The sequence below is a fragment of the Canis lupus genome, chromosome 20 (genome assembly GCF_011100685.1).
Source record: "Canis lupus familiaris isolate Mischka breed German Shepherd chromosome 20, alternate assembly UU_Cfam_GSD_1.0, whole genome shotgun sequence".
Taxonomy (NCBI): Eukaryota; Metazoa; Chordata; class Mammalia; order Carnivora; family Canidae; genus Canis; species Canis lupus.
Genome location: NC_049241.1, coordinates 38,424,889 through 38,451,385, shown reverse-complemented (window position 1 = coordinate 38,451,385; position 26,497 = coordinate 38,424,889). Strand labels below are relative to the sequence as shown.

The following is a 26,497-nucleotide window of genomic DNA, read 5'->3' as shown; positions in this document are numbered from 1 at the left end:
CTGGTACAGCCATTTTCCAAAACTGTGTGGAGGTTCCTCGAAGAGATAAAAATAGAGCTACCCTATGACCCAGCAATTGCACTGCTGGGGATTTACCCCAAAAATACAGATGCAGTGAAACTCTGGGACACCTGCACTCCGATGTTTATAGCAGCAATGTCCACAACAGCCAAACTATGGAAGGAGCCTCGTTGTCCATCGAAAGATGAATGGATAAAGAAGATGTGGTATATGTATACAATGGAATATTACTCAGCCATTAGAAGCAACAAATACCCACCATTTGCTTCAACGTGGATGGAACTGGAGGGTATTATGTTGAGTGAAGTAAGTCAATTGGAGAAGGACAAACATTGTATGGTTTCATTCATTCAGGGGATATAAAAAATAGTGAAAGGGATTAAAGGGGAAAGGAGAGAAAATGAGTGGGAAATATCAGAGAGGGTGACAGAACATGAGAGACTCCTAACTGGGAAACGAACAGGGGGTGGTGGAATGGGAGGTGGGCGGAGGGAAGGGGTGACTGGGTGATGGGGCACTGTGAGGGGCACTTGATGGGATGTGCACTGGGTGTTATACTATATGTTGGCAAGTCGAACTCCAATTAAAAAATATACCACAAAAACAAAAAGTTAAAAAAAAAAGATTGCTATAAAGAGCTGGAAAGGGATTGGCTGTGGGTTTCTTCATAATTACAGCCTCCTTTAGTAAACCCAATATATTAAACTATAGACATTAACATATTACTTAGAGATTGAATATTTACTTTTCCGAGTGGTTCTTTTTAGAGCTTCTTTAAATAGCTAGTTCTCCAGTTTCATTAAAATAGAATTTGATTCCCAGAATTTGCTTTGTAGGAATACAGGTCCTCATTAAGGTACAGCATACCCATAATCTCTCCTAGAGTTCCTATTCCCTGGAGATTGAGACAGAGTTTTACATGGGTTGAGGAGCAAATGAGGGAGATGCATTTTTGCCTTACCAACTTTTTTCCTTATGTCTGCTTAACAGTTCTACTGAGAGTTAATTTCTTGAATCAGGGCTGCCTTCTTTGTGTTTGAAAGACTGTACTGACTTGGAAGTGTTCGTATGTGTAGGTGGAGCTCCATAGAGACAGAATGTAATTGACTGCGATGCTGCCGGCCAGGATCAGCTTTTCCCCTGCTGTTTTCCCTTTGTTACTTTCTTGAAAGAGATCAGTAACAGCAAAACCTGCCCCTTAAGTAGTTGGTGTGATTCTGAAGAGTAAAGAATTCATTGTGTCATCTCTGTAAAGAAATTTGGTGGTTCAAAGAAGGTAGGGAAAGAAAATAACCAATTTTGGTGGGACTTAAGAAATCCATCACTTCTAGTGTATTCTCCGTTTTGGGCATCTGATCACCTGGGTATTGTTTTATTTATTTTTTTTTTTTTAAAGATTTTATTTATTTATTCATGATAGTCACACACAGAGAGAGAGAGGCAGAGACATAGGCAGAGGGAGAAGCAGGCTCTATGCACCGGGAGCCCGATGTGGGATTCGATCCCGGGTCTCCAGGATCGCGCCCTGGGCCAAAGGCAGGCGCCAAACCGCTGCGCCACCCAGGGATCCCTGGGTATTGTTTTAAAGTGTCCTGGGTTTTTGTGTGTTTTTTTTTTTTTAATTTAAATTTTAATTTATTTTTTATTCATGAGAAACTCAGAGAGAGAGGCAGAGACATAGGCAGAGAGAGAAGCACGTTCCATACAGGGAGCCCGATGAGGGACTTGATCCCGGGACTCCAGGATCACGCCCTAGGCAGAAGGCAGATGCTCAACCACTGAGCCCCCCAGGCGTCTCCAAAGTGTCCTGTTTTTAAAATGTTTTGAGTAGGAGTCTGGACCAATGTCTCATATTCTAATAGTATGTGTGGTTGTTGATGTTTAAGTGATATTTGCTTCTATCAGGAGCTTGGGGCTGAGGTTTTTGAAGATATTAACTGGGGGCTTACAGGAGGCGTCTCCTTGTTGCTGTTTACATCTAAGTGATTGTCATTCTTTCACTACTACACAATTTCTTCTCTAAAATGACAGGCATTCAGATTACTTAAAGGTACTGGCTAATTAAAAATTGTCCTCTAAAAGCTACTCCATAATCAGGCAAACACGCTGTAAGCAAAACACTTATCTCAAGCAGTGTAGGATGAACCAGAGGGGTTATGCTGATTACAAACATTGACTTCCACACAGAGTAGCTGCTGTTGAATTATCATCATACACATATTCAGAATAAATTTCACTTCCAAAGCTGATGACATCTAATTGATTTACTGCTTCCTTTCTAAAACTTAATGAACTTAAAGACATAAGATAATTATTCCCTCAGAAATTTGGAATATGCTTTGTTATTCAGTGAATACATTAGTTATATTAATTTGTATTTGTGGAACACCTTTCTTTCCTCTGCCTTAACACCCTTTGTAGGTGTTTTTGGAAGTATGCTATTAACGAGAAAATTTAAATTTTATTACTAAATCATATTTCAGCTGTTTTTTTTGCTTTCATTTCCTTGAGAGGCTAAGTACATGATCCATCAGTACACACAACATTCGTAATTCCTATGGTTGTTAACTAAACAGTCTTAAATTTAAATTCTAGTTTTCCAGAACTCTAAGGATTCAGTTTACTTCATTTTGTTTCTATCTTCTTAGGAGAATGTAAAAGTTCTGTTTCAAATTGTGTCTGGACCTTAATAAGAGATTTCAGTTCTGGAATAGTTTTTGTGTTGAATAATTAGAGACTTGTGTTTTGGTTTTTATTTTGGGAGAAGGGAGGAATTTTAGGATAACCTGATTGTGGATGTGGTTGTCTGTAGCAGTTTGTCTTAGAAAAGATTATTTATTTTGTGCTCCTCCCCCACATTTCATTATGGAAAATTTGAAATATATAGAATAATTGAAATAATTGGTCAGTGAATCTTTATGTTAACATTTTGCTAATGTTTGCTCTATGACAAAGCAGTTTGTCTAGCTTTCTCTTTATCTTGTTGTGTTCCCTCTCAAGGAGAAATGACCTTTATAGCTAATAGTAAAGTAGAGCAAGTGAGAGAGACAGACAGACATGCGTACTACCTGGCACATAGTAGACATAATAGAGCAAATTGACAAATGAGGGAGTGAATGTGAATGAATGAATGATCTGAATAGGACATGCTTCCATCTCCAGGATACAAAGAAACAGTTCCCACTTAGTCCCCTGCCCTTAGTGGTTTCTTTTGGGTCTGCAGTTGAGAAACCACAGAAGGCAAACCACTTTGCCGGGTAGCCCATGTGAAGGTCAGCATGGTCAAGTATGGTTACTGGAGTTCAGAAAAGGGAATTGATTCCAGAAGACTAGGGGCAGTTGACCAAGACTTCTTGGAAGAAATGGAGCTGGAACCGGGATAAGAGATAGGGCAGGGCCTCAGAGTAGAGATGGTTATAGGAGCCTGAAGCTCCCCACATACTTAGGAAGAATGGCAGTGTGGTGCCTGCTAGATGCCCTCCATCCAGGTGATAGGAGAGTGTACTATCTTCTAGGTGGTGCACTAAGGCAGCTCCAGGCAGGACCCACTCCCTGTTCCCTGAGTACTCTCAGTTACTCTCACTCCAGGGCTCTGCCCTTGCTGCTCACTCTGCCTGGAACACACTCCCTCCAGATGTCTGTGTGGCGCCCTCTGGCCTCTGATCTCCTTCTGGCATAGACCAACCCCCAACATAATTTTTTGTGCTTCCTATTGTGTCCCCAAAGCCTAGTATAGTGTCTGTGATTAAATATCCTTAATGTATATATATATGTGTATGGATATATCAAGATATGAAGAATTGGTGCTCAGGAAATTGAAGGAATGAAGAAATGGAAATTCTGAGACATAGAGTGCGTTTGTTTTTTCACTTTAAAATATTTTCTTAAAAATTTTTTTTTCTTGTCCAAGCACCTAAGAGAAGCTTGAGCTGGCAGAGTCCCCAAAACATGTATCAGTGTCAGTGCACTTGTGAAGAAGGTTGAAATTCATCCTTGGCATTTTCTCTTTGAAAGATTCCTGTTCCTAAGTGAAGTGCTTGGTGATTCTGATGCCTCTTGTCCTCCTTCCAGGACCCCTGTGGTGGACCATGAGTCGGTAATGCCCACTGAGGACCTCTGGGAGCCATGTCAGACGAATCCGCCTCAGGGAGCGATCCAGACCTGGACCCGGACGTGGAGCTGGAGGATGCGGAAGAGGAGGAGGAGGAGGAGGAGGTGGCAGTGGAGGAGCACGGCAGGGATGATGCGGAAGACCTACTAGATGGTAAGTGGCTCTTAGTGAGTGACATAGATGGCCTTATCTTTTCTTGTCATGGGTTTTTTTTGCTGGGAGAGCATGGTATTTTCACTTGGATTTCTTAGGTCATCTCTTGTGAGAAGGCAGAGACTGGTAACAGCAACAGTTAACCCATATGCTGTTTTTCAGGAAATGGATTGTCCTATATAGGCTTCACTTTAGTGCTGGAAGAAACATTAGTGTTTAACTTGTCTTTGACAGATGTGCAGGTTCAGATCCAAAGATTTGAGAGTGAAGCATTCTTGCCCAAGTCATAGAGGAGTCAATGGCAGAGTCCTTGTGGTGAGACTTTGTGGTCTGGGGTCATGGATTCATCAGGTGGCCATAGGCAGGCATGGGGGTAACCATGAGTTTCCTGAAATTATAATTCTTCTTGTATGGACATGAGGGGATTATGTGGAGAGAGATTCTCGGATGGTAAGTTCACCACTCCAGAAAGTTTATTGCATCTCCTGTGGTGCTGCTTTGCTTTTCAGTCACTACCAGTAACTGTAAATTGCTCCTAAGGGGAGAGAACTGCACCTCCATAGCTAGTAGACCCTCTGGACTCCTATTTGGCCACCCTTTCCTTTGCCCCCAACTTGTTGAAGTGCCATTGACTTTTTCTTTTCATCTTCGGTCTAATGTCAGGTCATCTGGCCAGCCACAAGGCTTCTCAATTAATTCTAGCCTTTCATGACATAGGATTTAGTTGTTTGTAAGCTTCCTATTGACTGAGGAATAGTTTTTGTCTGTTTATAACAAACCACCTTGGTAGAACTGAGCATTGCAGGAGCCTAGGAAAATATGCTACTACTCTTCTCCAGATTCAAAAAGAATGAACATTGGTCCTTTTTCTTTGCTGAAGTACTATGTTCAGTTCTCATTCATCCTAACAGATGTCATATGGTTCGGGGATCAGTTTTCCCTCATTTATACTGTTTAGGAGTCTCTGCTCCATTTCCACTTCATTGCTGGGAGAGAAATTACCATTTTAATTTATTTTTTTCCTGATATGGTTTGCTATACACTGCTAGTTTGTTCAGTTGGAGTCTCCCTAACTGGTTCTGTAGTTCCTTTCTATAAAGTAGAATAAATAGAAATAGGGGAGGATAGTGCTGGAGGGGTACACCATCAGACTGTCTTACTTGGCTCTCATGGTTCTTAAGATGGCATTAGAGTTCCCAGGTGTCTGCATCACTTTTTGCTTTTTATCATTTGGGTTCTCAGAATTATATTTTCAGGCACCCCCTAGAATCTTGTCAAGTTTAAATTGGATTTTAGATGCTCCTGATGGGTATAATCGATATATACATGCTGTCTTCTATCTTGGCTTCTTGGAATTCTGTTTTCCTTGTTAGATTCTTAATTATTAAAAAAAAAAGTCATGCTTCTGTGGACTTTATTATTATTTATTTAGAAGTGGTGAGAATGTAATTGTGGTTTGTTTCAGAATAGTATAGCTATGTAACTGGAGTGTTTCTGTTTTTCTTTTTGTTTTTATTTTATTTATTTATTTTTAAAAAGATTTTATTTATTTATTCATGAGAGACGCAGAGAGAAAGAGAGAGAGAGGCAGAGACACAGCAGAGGGAGAACAAGGCTCCATGCAGGGAGCCCAACATGGGACTCTAGGATTATGCCCTGGGCTGAAGGCGGCGCTAAACTGCTGAGCCACCCAGGCTGCCCTGTTTTTTGTTTTTAAAGATTTTATTTATTTGAGAGAGAGAGCATGAGAAAGCATGAATGAGGTGGTGGAGAGAAGGAGAAGCAGGCTCCTGCTGAGCAAGGAGCCGGACACAGGGCTCGATCCTAGGACCCTAGAATCATGACCTGAGCTGAAGGCAGACACTTAGCCAACTGAGCCACCCAAGTGCCCCATGACTGGAGTTTTTAAAAAAGAATAAATATATAATTCTCAGATGAGATGATTTTTTAACATTTCAAATGAATTATTTTATTACTTATGAAGTTCAGAGTCTTAAAAAATATATTCCATAGGTACTGTCTTCTTCTCTTGCTCTGCTGGGGTATTTCACTTCTTGGAATTTGATCAATTTTTGATGTTTCACAGTAGTTTTCGAGCTCTAATCATCCAGTCACTCCCAAATAGAAGTGATACTTCTGTTACTTGTGGCAACTCTTCCTCTGTTTTAGAGCTTGTAGTTTTCCTGGTTCTCTCAAAATTGAATACTGCAATTTTGCTGAACATCTGAGACCTGCCTATTTTTTCAGTCTTGCCCTTCCTGCCTTGGCTTGCTGGTCATCCCACAGTCTTAATGGGTAGAGCAGCAAGCTATTCTAAAATTAGAAATAGCTATGAATAGTCTTAGCTGGTATAATGTGATGTGGCCTTTTGTTCTCTTAGAGCAGTGTTTCTCAACCTGGGATGATTTTGCCTCCCAGGGGACAATTTACAATGTCTGAAAACAGTTTTGACTGTGATGACTTCTGGAAGGTAAGGGAAGGATGCTACTGGCATCTTGTGGGCAGAGACCAGGGATGTTGCTAAGCATCCTACATTGCATAGGAAAACTCCATCCTACACATAACTGTTGTCCTCAAATATCAGTAGTGCTGAGGTTGAGAAATCCTTTCCTTTTTGAAGGAAAAGGAAAAGACCCTTCAGCTCCTTTTTTTTTTTTTTTTTAAGTTTCATCTCTATTGGATGACAATAACTTACTTTTATAGGCTTCCTCCTCATTTACACAAACATTGAATAATTCTACTAATGTTTTTAAAAACTGTCCTTTGACTTTCGTGATTCCCTCTATTTGTGTTTGATTTCTTTGTAACCTCTACTTTATAATATTCTTTCTTCTACTTCATTAGGGTTTATTTAACAGTACTTTCAAACTTCTTTTTTTTTTTAAGATTTTATTTATTTATTTATTTATTTATTTATTTTCTTTTTTTTTTAATTTTTATTTATTTATGATAGTCACACGGGGAGAGAGAGAGAGAGAGGCAGAGACATAGGCAGAGGGAGAAGCAGGCTTCATGCGCTGGGAGCCAGACGTGGGATTCGATCCCGGGTCTCCAGGATCGCGCCCTGGGCCAAAGGCAGGCGCTAAACCGCTGCGCCACCCAGGGATCCCTATTTATTTATTTTTAAGATTTTATTTTTTATTTATTAATGAGAGGCACAGAGAGAGAGAGAGAGAGAGAGGCAGAGACACAGGCAGAGGGAGAAGCAGGCTCCATGCAGGGAGCCCGACGTGGGACTCGATCCCGGGTCTCCAGGATCAGGCCCTGGACTAAAGGCGGCGCTAAACCGCTGAGTCACCAGGGCTGCCAGATTTTATTTATTTATCATGTGAAACAGAGAGAGAGAGAGAGAGGCAGAGACACAGGCAGAGGGAGAAGCAGGCTCCATGCAGGGAGCCTGACGTGGGACTCGATCTCTGGTCTCCAGGATCACGCCCTGGGTTGAAGGTGGTGCTAAACCATTGAGCCACCCAGGCTGCCCACTTTCAAACTTTTTAAGGATGAGCTTACCAGGGCACCTCTGTGGTGCAGTTGGTTAAGCACCCAACTCTTCGTTTTGGCTTAGGTCATGATTTCAGGGTCATGATACTGAACCCCACATCAGCTCTGTACTCACTAGGGAGTCTGCTTGAGATTCTCTCTGCCCTTTTCCCTGCCACTCCTGCTTGTGCTTTCTTGCTTACTCTCAAATGAATAAATAAATCTTAAAGAATGTGCTTATGTTTTTTTCCTAATAAAAACAATTAAAACTGTAAATTTCCCTCTTAAGTACTGCTTTAGTTCATCATCTCACAGCATTTTAGCACACTTTATCCTACTTGATTATCTTGATAATCCTGTGTGTTAGGTAGGGCAGATATACTTTAGAGATGAGATTGAGGCTCAGAAAAGCAAATGGCTCACTCAGTATAACTTTGGCAGAAAATGACAAACTGGGCCTTTGGTTTCCAAAGTGGTGCTCCTTTTTCAAACCCATGCTACTTCTGAGACTATAGATTCATGTAATTACCTTGCCTGTGATGGGTTGCTTTCTCTCTCAATTTGTGCTTTTAGGAGAGAGGTTGATTGGTAATACTGCTGACTAGACATGAGAGGATAATTAGAAGTAATAGCATGAGTAAAGGCATAGTAGAAGGGCAAGTATGACATATGCTAAAGAATGATGACCTATCTTATTTGGTATAGAACTGGTTACACATTAGAGGGATGACCAGAGTGAGACTGGAGTGATAGCCTGGAATCAAGTTAGGGAGGAGTTAGAATTTGTTTTTTTTTTTTTTTTTTTTTTTAATTTATTTTTTTATTGGTGTTCAATTTACTAACATACAGAATAACCCCCAGTGCCCGTCACCCATTCACTCCCACCCCCCGCCCTCCTCCCCTTCTACCACCCCTAGTTCGTTTCCCAGAGTTAGCAGTCTTTATGTTCTGTCTCCCTTTCTGATATTTCCCACACATTTCTTCTCCCTTCCCTTATTTTCCCTTTCACTATTATTTATATTCCCCAAATGAATGAGAACATATAATGTTTGTCCTTCTCTGACTGACTTACTTCACTCAGCATAATACCCTCCAGTTCCATCCACGTTGAAGCAAATGGTGGGTATTTGTCATTTCTAATAGCTGAGTAATATTCCATTGTATACATAAACCACATCTTCTTTATCCATTCATCTTTCGTTGGACACCGAGGCTCCTTCCACAGTTTGGCTATCGTGGCCATTGCTGCTAGAAACATCGGGGTGCAGGTGTCCCGGCGTTTCATTGCATTTGTATCTTTGGGGTAAATCCCCAACAGTGCAATTGCTGGGTCGTAGGGCAGGTCTATTTTTAACTGTTTGAGGAACCTCCACACAGTTTTCCAGAGTGGCTGCACCAGTTCACATTCCCACCAACAGTGTAAGAGGGTTCCCTTTTCTCCGCATCCTCTCCAACATTTGTTGTTTCCTGCCTTGTTAATTTTCCCCATTCTCACTGGTGTGAGGTGGTATCTCATTGTAGTTTTCATTTGTATTTCCCTGATGGCAAGAGAATTTGTTTTAAAGGCAGCATGGGAAAAACAAAATAAAGGCAACATTGAATTGATGGAAGTTTTTACAGAAGAACATTCATTAGACCTTTAATTTTTAGGAATGTTATTTAGCAGTGTACAGAAGAGATGGCTTGTAGATAGTAAAGACCAATTAGGTCTGTGGTAGCACTTAAGGTAGTACTTTCTACCTTTAGATAGAAAGGTTAGTGAGTATTTGAACTGTTGGGGTCACTTCACCCCATAGGAGGAGTAAAAGGTCAGAGTTGTTCTGGTGGAATTCATAGGACTTGGTGACTTATTGCATATGTGGGGCAAGTTGAAGATCGAACAGGTAAAACTTGGGAGGATGATGAAATCTATACAAACGTGGGAAGAATGGGATAGATAGGTAGTGGGTGAGGGAGTTAGAGATATTTTTAGCTTTGCTATGTTAAGTTAGGGCATTGACTCCCTTTGATACTGATCTTTGAATGTTGACATGTGGGATAGCAGTCTGAGAACATGGAGGCTTTGGCTTTAGGGGAGCAGCACCCTGATTTTGTCTTTAAAAAGGTGGGGAGAGGGCCGCTGGGTGGCTCAGTGGTTGAGCATCTGTCTTTGGCTCAGGGCGTGATACCAAGGTCCTGGAATAGAGTCCCGCATTGGGCTCCCTGCACAGAGCCTGCTTCTCCCTCTGCCAATATCTCTGCCTCTTTCTCTGTATTTCTCATGAATAAATAAATAAAATCTTTTTAAAAAGAGTGGGGAGAAGACTGCTTTCCATTTCTAACATATTGGGGGACTATGGCATGTTGTAAGACATTTTGGATTGGTTTTTCATTCCCATTTTTTTCTCCTAATGTCTGTGTGGATTTTCTCTATTCTTTTGGAATGGTGGGAGAAATTAGATGGCAGCACCTTTAGGGTCTATCATTATCAGAGGCAGAAGTTCACAACCTGGTGCTTCTGGAGATGGCTAAGTGGCTCATTTGGTTAAATGTCTGCCTTTGGCTTGTGTCATGATCCTGGGGTCCTGGGATCGAGCCCTGAGTCGGGTTCTCTGCTCACCTGGGAGTCTGCTTCTCACTCTCCCTTGCTACCCCTCCATGCTTTGTGCTCTCTCTCTCTTTCACATAAATAAAATATATTTTTTTAAGATTTTATTTATTTATTCATGAGTGACATAGAGAGTGAGGCAGAGACAGGTAGAGGGACCAGTAGACTCCCTGCAGGGAGCCTGATGTGGGACTTGATCCTGGGACTCCAGGATCACACCTAGAGCTGAAGGCAAACGCTCAACCACTGAGCCACCCAGGCATCTCAATAAATAAAATCTTTAAAAACAAAAAAAACCTGGTGCCTCTGGAATTGACTTTCCTTATGAAATGTGGTTTTTCTGGCTTGGTATTTTTTTCTAGCTCAGCTTTAGGTCCAATATCTTATCCCAGATAAGATACTTTGAAATATTTAGATGAAGGAAACTCCTAGAATAATTTAGCTTTTATAAAAAAAGATTTGTTTTCAGTTTTTTTTTTTTTTTTTTTTTAAGATTTTACTTATTTATTCATGAGAGACACACACAGAGAGAGAGAGAGAGGGGCAGAGACAGAGGCAGAGGGAGAAACAGGCTCCATGCAGGAAGCCCGATGTGGGGACTTGATCCCGGGACCCTGGGATCACGTCCTGAGCTAAAGGCAGACGCTCAACTGCTGAGCCACCCAGGCGTCCCTCAGTTGCTGTTTAATGTGTGTTTTAGTGGATGTGAAAGTAAGACATGGCTTGTTCATGTCACGGAGTCCTATGTTTACTTAGCTTTGTAAAGAGATCTTCCTTTGCCTTGGTGGTTTGTTGGCACATTTGTTTTCCTCAGCGTCACTCCACTCTAAGCCTATAGTAGATTCTTCCTTTCATGGCTTTGGCAACCACAAGTGATAGAGTTTAGATCAAGAGGTATTTCCAAGTGTTTTCCCATCTATACAAATGGCAAAAATCTTAACATCAGTTTCCCCAAGGTAGCTTTTTGTAACCCTTCAGCAGGGAGACATGGGAAAGAAACCTGAACCTAAATATGCCCTAAAGGTTTGGTGAGTGGAGGAGATGCTTAAAATTAAAGATATTTATTAAATAAGAACTTGTATTTCTTGTTAACATTCACCTGGATTAATGGATCCAGTTCCTAATTTTGCTTGTTCTCCAGGTGCATGATGAATCTTAGTTAATAATATGATTCCCCCTTCCACTACCACTTGCACTTCTTGTAGGCTACCTTTATTCTTGTGAAATATTTGCAAGGAAAAGCCAGAAGCCCCACTTCTTTCCTATGGTATTTTTACTTTATTACCTGTGTCAGTTTCTCCAGCCTTTGCCTGGTTCTCTAGCAGGGTTCTGGGGCTACCACTGCCCTTTTCTTCTGAGAGCATTCTACTCATTGAAGCTCTTTGGCCCATGTTGTGAGCAGCCTTCTTAAGCTAAGAGAAGAGTAGGGTTTTTCTAAAGGAGTTTTACCAGAGAACAAACCAAAGCCCTAGCCAAAAACTGCAGACTAAGAACTTCCTGGTTATTCTAAGAATGATTGTTTGCTGAAGAGTTTTATTTCCAAACTTGGTTCCTTGGGTTGTGGTAGGCATATTGGAAGTTTATGGAGCTTCAGGATGAACATGATAGAACTTGTTGGAGTGCCAATTTTATCAGGAGATTGGGGGGAATGGTGTTGGGGCTTGAGGGTTAGTACTTTAACTGGTAAGGAATTAAAAACATTTTTGTAATGAAAATTAGGCATAGAAACTAGAATTAATATGCATTTTTAAAGTAAAATAGGATTTTTTTCAAATAAATTTTAGAGTAGAGTTTGAATGGTACCCTGACAGTCCCAAAAGGATAAGAACGTTTTCTGCAGGCATTTAGGAACACCTCAGTGGAAACATTTGACAAGTCCTAGTTTACATTAGTCAAGATCTGGGCACAGACTGCCTTGATGGGTACATCTTTTTAGAATGTGAAGGCCTTTTTCTTCTTCTTTTTTTTTCTTTTTCGTTTTATTCTTGTCCATTTTACATGGCATATCAGGGTACTGAGATCCTGGAATTGCAGTTAGATATATTTCTTCTGGAACCTGCTTCATAGCCATCTTGTTGACAGAAAGCTAACTCTGGCCTCAGGCTGACCTTCTTCATCTTGTATCATTGGGTAGGGAAGGCTGATCTCCTTCTCAACCCCTAGATCTCTGACTCTCCTGCAGGGAGTTTGCTTTTTGCTTTTTCTCTGACCCCTTTCTGTTTCTCCTCTTTGCTTACAATGTAAAGAATCAGGGGTAAAATGTTCTAGGCAGAGGGCCAGGGCAAAGGCCCTGGTTGAGAATAAATTTGCTTGTTTAAGAATCAGGAATGTAGAGGCCATGGTGGCTGGAGCTTAGAGTAAAGGCCAGAGTGGTCTGGGATGACAATAGGCAGGTCCCTCAGCAGGTAGGGCCAGCGGTGGCAGTTTGAGATATACTTGGAAGCCCAGGTTTATTTGTTTGGGTCTTAGTCATTGCTCTTTCAGATCCTCACTGTGAGTTCTGGACATATCAGTAAATGGTTAACACCCTGCAGTAAAAGTCATGCTCTCTGAGCAGCTGGAAGTGCAAGAACTGTGGGAGAACTTCCAGAAATTTGTACTAAGATCAGAATGTGTGGTTTTATTTCATAAAGAATTGCACCTGGGAGGAATGGTTTCAGCAATCTAATGGGAGTCCTACCCAATGTTTTTTCCCTCATATGGAAGCCCCCAGAGCCCTTCACAAGGCAGCATAGGTTAATGGAAAACTATAAAGTTTGCACCATTTATTATGGTCTTTCTGTCACATTAAATATCCTTATTTTGTTTTTTTTTTAATTTTTAAATTTTTTTTTATTTATTTATGATAGAGAGAGAGAGAGAGAGAGGCAGAGACATAGGCAGAGGGAGAAGCAGGCTCCATGCACCGGGAGCCCGATATGGGATTCGATCCCGGGTCTCCAGGATCGCGCCCTGGGCCAAAGGCAGGCGCCAAACCGCTGCGCCACCCAGGGATCCCAAATATCCTTATTTTGAACCTAGATTTATTTTCTAAGAATAGTGTTAAAGAAACATTATGGATGCTATGATTGCCTAATGTCCTAGATCCTTCTTTAGAGAATGTGGCTAGAATTTGGATAATATTTCAAAATCTGTAATGCCAAGTGGCTTGTTGACTTTACTATTTTTTTTTTTTGTGATTTATGTGTTTGTTTGTTTGTTTGTTTTTACTTTACTATTTAATAACTGTGACCATGAGTAATATTTGCTTTATTCGGTAAATTTTGGAAATACAAAATATTATAAAGGACACAAAATCACTCATAATTCCTTCAGCCAGAGATAGCAAGATATTTTGTCATAGTTTTTGCTGTCTTTTTGCTATGCAAATATGTATTTTTACAAAACTAGAATGCTATTGTGTATCCCTTTTTATGTGTGCCATTTAAAATTCTTCAGAATTATGGTGGCTTTGTAATTCCATGATATTCCACTTATTTTTACTTTTCTGTTTATATTTTTAAAAAAAAGTAAAAGTAAAAAGAACGGTGGTTGGACAGCTGGGGTAGCTCAACGGTTTAGCACCGCCCTTCAGCCCAGGGTGTGATCCTGGAGACCTGGGATCAAGTCCCACATCGGGCTCCCCGCAGGGAGCCTGCTTCTCCCTCTGCCTGTATCTCTGCCCCTCTCTCTCTGTGTCTATCATGAATAAATAAATAAAATCTTTAAAAAAAAAAAAAAAAGAACTGTGATCGCCAGGGCTTTAGAGGGGAGGGAGGGGTGAGTTGGTAGAGCACAGGGGATTTTTAGGGCAGTGAAACTACTCTGTATGATACTATAATGATAGATACATGTCATTATGTATTTGTCCAAACCCATAAAATGTACAACATCAAGAGTGAACCCTAATGTAAACTATGGGTTTTGGGTAATAATGATGTGACAGTGTAGGTTCATCCACTGTAACAAATGGACCACTCTGCTGGGCAATATTGATAATGGGGCATGGGATCAGAGACTCTCAATGCAGAGAATAAAGGATAGCCTTCCCCCCCCATACACATACCGCGGGAGACCCTTAATCCTCAAACCCCATCTCCCCTCGCCTGTCTCAGTGCCTGAGATGCCACCATTTGCACCCCCTTTCTGGTTAAGATAGTGACTCCTTATTTTACTGCAAACATGTTTGTATTTCTCATGAAGCCATTGTCCGTCCTGAGGAAAGCTGGCTGGCTCAGCTCCTCATCAGTTAGCATTAGAGCTGTGGCCCAGGGGCTGGTGGGGGTGGTTTGGTGAGGAGCAGATACTGACCTCATTGTGCCCTGACATTGCTGTACCCTTTACATGGAGAGAAGAGGCTCAAGGTCTCAACCGGGAATAAAAATAGGTTCTCCGGGGGCAAAAAAAAAAAAAGGCTATGCGAGTGTTAGGGCAGGGATATATGGTAAATCTTTGTATCTTCCTCTCAGTTTTGCTGTGAACCTAAAACTCTGGGAATATCCTGTGCCTCCAGTCTTTTACCCAGTGTTTTCAGCTTCCATTTATGATTCCTACCTACATACTTTCTTAATATGGTAGCTGCAAAATGGTGACTTACCTGATTCTGTTTCCTTCTACATTTATTTGTATTTTTCAGTAAAGATGAGTTTTCCCTCTTCACTTTATTTTTTATCATCATCATCATCATTATTATTATTTTAGAAATACCTGTAGGGTCTCAGATCCTTTTTTTAAAAAATTCAATGTGATAGAGGCATCTGGGTGGCTGAGTTGGTTGGGTGGCTGAGTGGGTTATGTGTCTGACTTCGTCTCAGGTCATGATCTCAGGGTCCTGGGATTGAGCCCTGTGTCGGGCTCCATGCTCAGTGGGGAGTCTCCCTATCTCTCTTGCTCTGTCCCTCCCGCTGCTTAAATAAATACATAAAATCTGTAAAAAAGATTTCAGAGTGATAGAATCCATTCTGTTGTTTATTTTGATGCTCAAATTGTCCTAGATTTGGCTAGTGGGAGCGTGAGTGTGTTCCAGGTAACTTCAGTGTTCTTTGACATGTTTCCTACAATTTATGAACACTACCTTTTCTTTCTGGCACAGCAGTGTTCCAGGCCTACCTTGTATTTTCTCTGTTCCAACCTGGAAATTGGCTTTTTCTCCAAAGATTCCTGGTTTCTTTTAGAAGGAAATGGTACTGAGAAACCAAGATCTGGGCTATACATGTGTTCAGTACTTCTGGGATATCGTTGATTGTAGGTTCTTTTTTTTTTTAATATTTTATTCATTTATTCATGAGAGACACACAGAGAGAGGCAGAGACATAGGTAGAGGGAGAAGCAGGCTCCCTGCAGGGAGCCTGATGCAGGACTCGATCATAGGACCCTGGGATCATGCCCTGAGCTGAAGGTAGACGCCAACCACTGAGCCACTCACACATCCCTGATTGTAGGTTCTTTTGGTCTGTAGAGCTAGGAAATACGTTTATTTTAAAAATTGTGTTCATGAACAATGCTCTAAATTTTAATCCTTCTCCCATTCCATATCTGAAGTCCCTTCTCTCATGGTGAGAACCTGGTTCTCAGTAGCATCAGTGTATTTTTTCACTTGCTTGGTTTTACGGTAGACTCAAAATAGTTTCAGATAGTTCCGTTACAGACAATAAATCTAAAGTTCAATAGTGTGTTTTTTTTTTTTCTTTGCAGTTTTTTTTTTTTTTTTTTCTTTTAATATATCCCACTTAAGCTGTATAGTCAGGGTACTGTATATTGGATTTTTGTTTTTTTCCAGCTTTATTGAGGTTTAATTGTATGGTATGTATATACCCTTAAAACTCTCATCAAAATCAAGATAATGAGCATATTCATTACCCCTGAAAGTTTCCTTATTCCCTTTTGAATTCCTTCCTTTTTTTTGCCCTGAACCCTGTCCCTGTTGAAGCACTGATCTGCTTTCTGTCCTTATTGGTTATACTTTCTAGAATTTTGGTATAATTGAAACCATGTAGGGTATTCATTCTCTTTTGGGGCGTTGGGCCTCTTTCACCTAGCATAATTATTTTAAGATTCATCTATGTTGTGTATATCAATTGTTCATTTCTTTTAATTGCTGCATAGTATTCCATTGTATGGGTATACCCCAGTTTATCTATTCCCTGTGGGTTCTCCCTCCCTGCCTCCCTCCTTCCATCTTTCTTTCCTTTTTGTTTTGTGCTATTATAATTAAAACCATTATGAACATTCATATATAAGCCTTTGTATGGATATGTGCTTTCATTTTACTTGAATGATGGTTTTTGTCATCTCTATTAGCTATCCAAGTCATGGGGAATCAGAACTGAGAATTGAATGTAATGACATTTTGCTAGAGACTTCTCTTTAGATGTTCAGTGAATAAGATTTTTTTTTTTTTGAATAAGATTATTTATCTCTCTGAGGTCCAAATGACTATTCTCCAGCCCACCAACCACCATCTATTTATAAGACTCTTAGAGTAGGCTATTAAATGCATTTGTTGAAATGAAATTTTTTTAAAAAGATTTTATTTATTTATTTGAGAGAGAACATGAGCAAGGTGAGGGAGAACATGAGCAAGGTGAGGGCAGAGGGAGAAGCAGGCTCCCCGCTAGCAGGGATCCAGACATGGGTCTTGATCCTAGCACCCTGGGATCATGACCTGAACTGAAGGCAGACACTTAATTGACGTAGCCATCCAGGCACCCGAAATGAAGTTTTTGTGAGAAAGGTACCTAATAGAGTCTTTTAGGAGTCAAATTATGTAAAAAATCTGTGTAGTCCAGTGAGTTTCAATGCCTAAAAGAGTGGCAGGTTGCAAAGAGAGCAGAGGACATTAGGAGTGCAATACAGTGTGCAAGAGTGGCAGGTGAAAGGAATGCATTCACTTAGTCATTCAGTAATATTTATTGAGCACTTACTCTTTGTTAAGCATTGTCATGGGCATTGAAAATATAACAGGGGATAACATTGCCTCTACACATGGGATTTTTATTCATTAGGTAGAAAAGATATTGCATTCATTTTATGTAGCATGGTCAAGAAGGACCTCACTTGAACTGGTGATTTTTGAGTGAGCCATGAAGGAAGTTAGGGGGCTAGTCTGGTGATTGTCTAGGGAAAAAGCATTCCAGAGAGGTAGGATAGCAAGATCAAAGATCCAAAGGCAGGAGCTTTCTCAGTGTGTGAGAGGAACAACAAGGGAGCCATGGTAGCTGAAGCAGAATATGTCTGGATGAGAGGCTAGCCTTGGGATCAGACCGTGTGGGGCATTATTATGTGAGATGGGAGCTACTAGAAGGTTTGGGCAGAGGAATGAGATCTGGTCTAGGTTTTAAAAGATCACTGTGATTGATATGTAGGGAATAGGCTAAAGGAGATAAGGGCAAAAGGCAGAGAGACAAACTAGGAGGATACTGCAAGATCCAGGCAAGAGGTGATTGGTGGCTTGATGGTTAGTAGTTAGATTCTGGATATGTTTTAAAGATAGAGCAATAGGGTTTGTTGATAAAGTGAATATAGATTGTGTGAAAGAGAAGACAAGGATGGATTCCAAAGTTTTTGGACTGAACAACTTGAAGATGCCATTTGCTGAGCTTGGGAAGATTGAGGGAGAGGAACAGATTGGGGACAGACAAAGCCTCGTTTTGGAGACATGTTAAATTTGATAAGTTGAGATATCTAGAAGGCAGTTAGATTATGGAGTTGAAGTTCAGAGGAGAACTCTACATTGAAGATAAAAACATGGGATATATCTGTGTATAAATATATATCATGGGACAGGATGAGATCATCCCAGAAATAAGAGAAGTTGAGAAAAGTGGTCTGAGTGACTAAGTGCTAGGCACTCAGTGGTGGGGAGGGGGATGAAGATGGTCTAGGAAACAAGACTGAGGAGAAATGGCCACTGAGGTTGTAGAAAAGAGAAAATTGCTATGGTAGCCCCCCAAAAAAATTATTTCAAGGAGGAAGTGATTAACTGTGTCAAAGTCTAGCAATAGCCAGAGTACTATGAGGAATAAGAATTGACTGTTGAAAAAAAAAAAAAAAAAAGAATTGACTGTTGGATATTTGCAATTTTCATAAATTAATCAATGTGATACATCACATCAATTAAGAGAAAGGATAAAAATTGTATCATCATTTCAGTAGATGCAGAAAAAGTACATCCATTCATGATAAAAAACACTCAATAAGGTAGGTTTAGAGGGAACATACCTCAACATAATAAAGGCTTTATATGAAAAACCCAGAGCCAACATCATTATCAGTGGGGAAAAAAACTGAGAATTTTTCCCCTAGGATCAGGAACAAGACAAGGATGTACACTCTATTTTTGTTCAACATATTCCTGGAAGTTCTTGCCACAGCAGACAACAAAAGAAATAAAAGGCATCCACATCAGTAAGGAGGAAATAAAACTTCCAGTATTTGTAGATGACATGATTATATATATAGAAAACCCTAAAGACTCCACCAAAAATTACTAGAACTGATAAATGAATTCAGTAAGGTCACAGGATACAAAATCAATATACAGAAATCTGTTGGATTTCCATACACTGATAAAAAAGCAGCAGAAAGAGAAATTAAGAAAATAGTCCCATTTACAGTTGCACCAAAAATAGTAAAATACCTGGGAATAAACATAACCAAAGAGGTAAAAGTAAAAGACTTGTATTCTGAAAACTATAAAATATTGATGAAAGAAATTGGGATCCCTGGGTGGCGCAGCGGTTTGGCGCCTGCCTTTGGCCCAGGGGCGATCCTGGAGACCCGGGATCGAATCCCACATTGGGCTCCCGGTGCATGGAGCCTGCTTCTCCCTCTGCCTGTGTCTCTGCCTCTCTCTCTCTCTCTCTGTGACTATCATGAATAAATAAATAAAATCTTTAAAAAAAAAAAAAGAAAGAAATTGAAGACACAAGGAAATGGAAAGATATTCTACATGCTCATGGATCAAAAGAACAAATGTTATTAAAATGTATATACTACCCAAAGCTACCTACAGATTTAACGCAATCCCTACCAAAATACCAACAGCATTTTTCACAGGACTAGAACAAATAATCCTAAAATTGGAATGGAACCAAGAAAGACCCCCCCAATAGCCCCAAAGTATTCTTGAAAAAGAAAAAAATTGGAGGTATCACAATTCCAGACTTCAAGTTATATTACAAAGCTGTGGTAATCAAAACAGTAAAGTTCTGGCACAAAAAATAGACACACAGATCAATAAAACAGAATAGAAAGCCCAGAAATAAACCCACACTTACATGGTCACTTAATCTTTGACAAAGGAGAAAAGAATATGCAAGGGTAAAAGGTCTCTTCAACAATGGTGTTGGGAAAACTGGGCAGCTACATGCAAAAGAATGAAAGTGGACCACTTTCTTACACCCATACATAAAACTAAACTAAATGGATTAAGGACCTAAATATGAAACTTGAAACCATAAAAATCCTAGAAGAGAGCACAGGCAGTAATTTCTCTGACACTGGTTATAGCAACATCTTTCTAGATACGTCTCCTGAAGGCAATGGAAACAAAAGCAAAAATAAATTATTGGACTACATCAAAAGAAAAAGCTTCTGCACAAAAGGAAACAACCAACAAAACTGAAAGACAGCCTACTGAATGGGAGAAGGTATTTGCAAGTGACATATCTGATAAAGGGTTGTACCCAAAGTATATAAAGAACTTACGCAACTCAACACTGAAAAAAAAATCAAATAATCTAATTAAAAATGGGCAGAAGAGATTAACAGACATTTCTCCAAAGAAGATATCAAATGGCCAACAGACACATGGAAAGATGTTCAACATCACTCATCGTCAGGGAAATGCAAATCAAAATGACAGATATCACTGAGTGATATCTCACACAAAAAACAAGTGTTGGCGAAGATGTGGAGGAAAAGGAACCCTAGTGTACTACTGTTGGTGGAATCCAAACTGGTGCAGCCACTGTGGAAGACAGTATGGAGGTTCCTCAAAAAATTAGAAATAGAACTACGCTGTAATCCAGGAATCACACTACTGGGTATTTACCTCCAAATTACAAAAGCACAAATTCAAATAGTTACATGTACCACTATGTTTATTGTGGCATTACTTAGGATAGGCAAATACGGCAGCAGCCCAAGTATCCATCAGGAGATGAATAGATAAAGAAGATGTGAGGTGGATAATACTCTATACTCACTCTTTTGTGAGTATTATTTGGCCATTAAAAAGAATGAAATCTTGCCATTTGTAACAATATGGATGGATCTAGAGAGTATAATGCTAGGTGAGATAAGCCAGTCAGAGAAAGACAAATACCATATGATTTCACTCTTATGTGAAATTTAAAAAATGAACAAAGGAGGGGGAAAAGAGAGACCTAATAAAAAATAGAATCTTAACTATAGAGAACAAACTGATGCTTACGGAAGGGGAGGTGGGTGGAGGCATGGGTGAAATAGGTGAAGGGATTAGGAATAGACTTATCTTTTTTTTTTTTTTTTTTAAAGATTTCAGTTATTTATTTGAGGGAGATTTTATGAGCAAGGAGAGGGGCAGAAGGAGAGGGAGAGGCAGACTCCTTGCTGAGCATGGAGCCCAACGTGGGGCTAGATCATGACTTGAGCCAACATTAGCCACTTAACTGACTGAGCCACCCAGGTGCCCCCTTAATAGACTTATCTTGATGAGCACTGAGTAAGATATGGAACTATTGAATCACTATAATGTACATCTAAAATTAATATAACACTGTTAATACACTGGAATTAAAATTAAAGGAGAATAATTGGCTGTTGGATTTAGCAGTATGGGAGTTCATGGTGCCCTTGATGAGCAGTTTCCATGCCATGATAGGGCATAAACAAGAAGAGGTGGAGAGAAATTGGAGACCCCAAGAACAGACAGTATTTTTGAGGAGTTTTGGTATACAAGGAAATCAAAACAGTAAATGAAGACCAAGGAGAGGCTTTTTTAAAAGTTGAAAGGTTTTATCTTAACTTTTTGCCAATGGGGCTTTTCTGGTAGGGAAGGAGAAATAGATGAGGCAGGAAAATTGGGGGCAGTCCATACTGCCTAGGGCCTGGGAAAAAGCCTTTGCCTCAGCTGCTAAAGGGGCCCTCAGGCCAAAGTAATCATCTTCATCTAAACTTTTGTGATCTTGGGCAAACCTTGCTAAGCCTTTTAGGTTCACTTCCACAAGATGAAATTCTGCAACCTAAACTCTAGATCTGTTGTTCTCTTGTTCTAGATGAGGACGGGGAAGGATGGGCATGTTTTTTAGGAACAAAGAAGAAAAATCACCAAAGCAGAGAAAAGGGCTATGAATGAGCTTGAAAGGCCAGTTTAGCCATGTGACTGAATGCAGTACAGACAGGGTAAATAGATCTCTATTGCATTTCAGCATTTTTTTCTCAACTTAGATGACCAGCACCATTCCTTAAATTACAGATTTAAGACGAAGGCGCTTGGGTGGAGCAGTCAGTTAAGCATCTGATTCTTGGTTTTGGCTCAGGTCATGATCTCAGGATGCTGGGATCTAGTCCTGCGTCAGGCTCAGAGCTCAGTACAGAGTCGCCTTGTCCTTTTCCCTACTCCTTCACTTGCTGTCTTTCTCTCTCTCTGGAATAAATAAATAGAAGTTTGTTTGTTTTCTTAAAAATTACGGATTTAAGACGATCTTTTTTTTTTTTTTTTTTTAGATTTTTATTTATTTAAGTAGACTCCACACCCAGCATGGAGCCCAATGTAGGGCTTGAACTCACAACTCTGAGATCAAAGACCTGAACTGAGATCAAAAGTCGGATGCTTAACTGACAGAGTTATCTAGGTTCCCCAAGACAGATCTTTTTATTCTGTATTTGTTTTATCCTCCTTCTCCCCCGCCCCAGAAAATTGTATAACTTTTTCCTGAGACAACTTGAATATCTGTCATTGGACTGATCTTTCAGAATAGCCTAAATTGAGAGTGTAGAGTGACATTAAAAAAAAAAAAAAAAAAAAAAAAAAAAGTGTTCTGAGTGTTTTTAAATTTTAATGTTTAATTTTTTAATTTAAATTTTACGTAGTTGGGATCTCTGGGTGGCGCAGCGGTTTAGCACCTGCCTTTGGCCCAGGGCGCGATCCTGGAGACCCAGGATCGAATCCCACGTCGGGCTCCCGGTGCATGGAGCCTGCTTCTCCCTCTGCCTATGTCTCTGCCTCTCTTTCTCTCTCTCTCTGTGTGACTATCATAAATAAATAAAAATTAAAAAAAATATTAAATTTTACATAGTTAACATACAACACAGTATTGGTTTGGGAGTAGATTTCAGTGATTCGTCACTTACATATAGCACAACATGTGCCTTCCTTAAGAATGCAAACTAGGGGAGGCCTAGTGGCTCAGCAGTTGAGCATCTGCCTTTGGCTCAGGTCATGGTCCCGGGGTCCTAGGATTGAGTCCCACATTGGGCTCCCTGTGAGAAGCCTGCTTCTCCCTCTGCCTATGTCTCTGCCTCTCTGTGTCTCTCATAAATGAATACATACTATCTTTAAAACAAGCAAAAAAAAAAAAAGAAAAGAAAAGAAAGAAAGGGAATGTAAACTGGTGTAGCCAGTATAGAGGTTCCTCAAAAAGTTAAAAATAGAATTATATGATCCAGCAGTGGCACTACTAGGTATTTACCCAGAGGACACAGAAATACAGATTTGGAGGAGTATATGCACCCCAATGTTTACAGCAGCATTATCAATAATAGCCAACCTATGAAAAGAGCCCAAATGTCCATCGACTGATGAATGGATAAAGAAGATGTGTAGGTAAGTATATGTGTGTGTTTGTATGTATATGTGTGTGTATATATATATACACACACATACATTCCATTATATATACATATATGTGTATATAATGGAATATTACTCGGCCCTCAAAAAGAATGAAAACTTAAATTTCCAATGATGTGGATGGAAGTAGAGTGTATTATGCTAAGTGAAATAAGTCAGAGAAAGATAGGTTGACTTCTTGGTAGAAATGAAGTAGTGCCAATTTTAATACCATTTCCTGTCCTTTTCTGCATTCCAAGCTTAAAAACACAAATAGGTAGAGTTTGGGTGTGCTGGGAGGAGAAGATTGTTTTGAAAATCTGCATTAGGAAAGCATGTCAGATATTGACACAGTTGTTCAGAGTGACTTTGAAGGACCTTTAACCCTCTTCCCAATAATCCAGGGGATGGGAGCTTCTGATTGTGGGTTTGTTTAATTTGCCTTTCCCTGATTATTTAAGATCTTAGCCTTTTTCCACATACTTATGACCATTTTCACTTTTGGGAAGTGTCTGAACACATTTTTTGGAGCATTTTTCTTTCCTTTCATCTATATCTTATTGATTTATAGAAATTCTCCATATCTGGATATGAATTTTATTGGGTACACTTACACATACATCTTTCCCTTCTATATTGCTTGATTTTTCACCCTCTTAATTGAGTTTTCTTCTTCTTCCTTTTTTTTTTTTGCAGTTTTATGCTCATTTTTCAATTGTATTTTTGATGAATAGATGTTCTAATTATAATGAAATCAGATTTATTTTTTCCTTTTATGTTTAGTGCTTTGTGCTACCCCAAGGTTGAGGATATTCTATTTTCCAGAAGCTTTAAGTGTTTTGCCTTCACATTTAGGTCTGTGATCCATCATGAATTGATTTTTGTATGGTATGAGGTAAGGGTCAAGGTTCATCCCTCTCTTCCCCAAATATGATCATCTAATTGATCCAGAATTCTGTATTGCATTTTCTTACACCTTTTGTTGTAAACCGAGGCACAGTACATATGTAGCTCTTTCTCTGAACTCTATTTTTTTTCTATATAACTTTCATGAAGGGAAATGGGAATAGAGGATAAATTATGCAGTATGGTGGCTAAGAGCATGAATTCTGGAGACAGATCAGTCACCTGGGTTCAAATCCAGTCTTTACTATGTACAGCTTTTTGAGCAAGTTTCCTTATCTGTAAAATGGGAATAATTATAGTATCATCTACTTAATAGGGCTGTTTTGAGGACTGAATGAGTTAATGTTATTTATGTATGTACATAAATTCCATGCCCAGCACGGAGCCCAAAGAGGGACTCCAAAACTCTGAACTGTGAGATCAAGACCTGAGCTGAGACCAAGAGTCTGACACTTAACTGACTGAGCCACCCAAGCACCCCAATGTTTATAATATTTGTAACATGAATCTAACTGATAGTAAGTATTATTGGTGAGGTGAGCCCCAGTGCTTCTGGGGGCAGTTCTAGTGACTGGAGCGGTTGTTGTTTGGCCTCCAGCATGACTGGGGAGGCAGTGCATTGGGTCCATTATCTAGTAGGGCTCACCACAGACCTGTTGAGGGGTTTATAGCCATTCGCTAGCTGCTTTCTCTGTCCTGATTCAGAGTTCCCAGTAACTTTCCTGAAGGGAAGGTTTTAAAATATTCTCTGAATCGTCTTCTGAAGTTTTAAAGTAATCTTTGGTCCAATTAAGAGTACAGAAGCAGGGTGTGCCAGTTTAAATAAAATTCCCCAAACAGCATACCAAGAGAGAAAGCAACAGTTATTAACCTTTTCTCCACAGATATATTGACAGGCACTGCAGCCTAGCAATCTTGGGAACACACTGAAATAAAAATAAAAAGGAAGAAACCTTATAGAAGGCTTTCAAGGAGCTAACCTTCAGGCAGAGACCTGAAAGAGAGTATGGGTTAGAAGTAAATTAGAAATTAGAATCTAATACATACCTGTTAGATAAGGAGGTGGGGAAAGAGGGACACAGCATTATGCTTTTGAGACTAGAGAGCATGGTGTGGGTGGAGGAGAAGTACTTGGTGGTCAGAAAGAAGGCTGGAGGCTAGCTATCTGGAAGGGCCTGATGGATTTTAGGTCTTATCCTAAGGGCAGAAGGGACCATTCTAAAGTGTCTTAAAAGATCCTGAGTGCCTGGAAACTGACTGAAGTAGATTCAGAAAGCTCACTCTGCAGTGTGGATTATAGGAGGAGCAGGCCGGAAGCAGGGAGACTCTAGAGGCCAGAGCAGGAACCAGACCCGGTAGTACCATTGTGTGGAGAGAAGAGGAGAGAGATATTTAGGTACCTTCTTCAGGCATAGAATTCATGACTAAATATGAGGAGAGGAAAAAAGGAAAGATGAGGCTTGGTGGAAGTCTAAAGAGTTGCTGCTCTGGTGCAAGGTGCTAGGAGAGCCACTATGGAATGCTCTTTCACCATAGACTTTGTACTTCTGTTCTTAGCCACTCTTTTTTAATTATCCCCTTCACCCATCGGGAAGCAAGGCTGCAGTGTGCTCCTGGATAAGTACATATTTTCTTTGCCCACAGAAAAGGTTTGTTGTTTATTTATTTATATTTATATTTATATTTATATTTATATTTTTATTTATTTATTTATTTATTTATTTATTTATTTATTTATTTATTTATTTTTTAGATTTATGATAGTCACACACAGAGAGAGAGAGAGAGAGGCAGGCAAAGACACAGGCAGAGGGAGAAGCAGGCTCCATGCACCGGGAGCCCGACGTGGGATTCGATCCTGGGTCTCCAGGATCACGCCCTGGGCCAAAGGCAGGCGCCAAACCGCTGCGCCACCCAGGGATCCCTTTTTTAAATTTATTTATGATAGTCACAGAGAGAGAGAGAGAGAGAGAGAGAGGCAGAGACATAGGCAGAGGGAGAAGCAGGCTCCATGCACTGGGAGCCCGATGTGAGATTCGATCCCGTGTTTCCAGGATCCCGCCCTGGGCCAAAGGCAGGAGGCAAACCACTGCGCCACCCAGGGATCCCTGTTTAATTTTTAATGTGATCAATTGGAAAGGCCTTACCTTTCTTTCTCTGATCAAAGTCACCCTCTATAGTCTTTTGCATTCATAGAGTTAACATTTAAGGTTCCAACCAACAAGACTGTTCCAAAGATCTGTGATGTGCCCTAGTTTATTATTTTGCCAAGATGTGACTTTCAGTGATGCTCTCTTGAGGATGGACTGTGGGGACTGATCATTGGGCCCAGCCCTCCACAGTATTTGCTTCTCAACCTACCCACTTCTCTGCTGTCAGATCAGAAATTCTGATCATTTAGAGTCTGAAGGGATCATTTAAATATTTCAGTTACACATGAATGCAT

General features: G+C 40.1%; 1 protein-coding gene across 7 annotated transcripts in view; it reads left to right on the top strand.

The window, feature by feature from the left end:
* Positions 1 to 26,497, top strand: part of RAD54L2 (RAD54 like 2) — a 122,448-nt gene that overhangs the window by 44,210 nt on the left and 51,741 nt on the right. For all 7 annotated transcript variants that reach the window (XM_038566307.1, XM_038566304.1, XM_038566308.1 and 4 more), the window contains one exon: positions 4,093 to 4,285. In XM_038566307.1, the coding sequence (XP_038422235.1) occupies positions 4,147 to 4,285 (139 nt within the window). In that variant the 5' untranslated portion in view covers positions 4,093 to 4,146. The remainder of the gene's footprint in view (positions 1 to 4,092; positions 4,286 to 26,497) is intronic.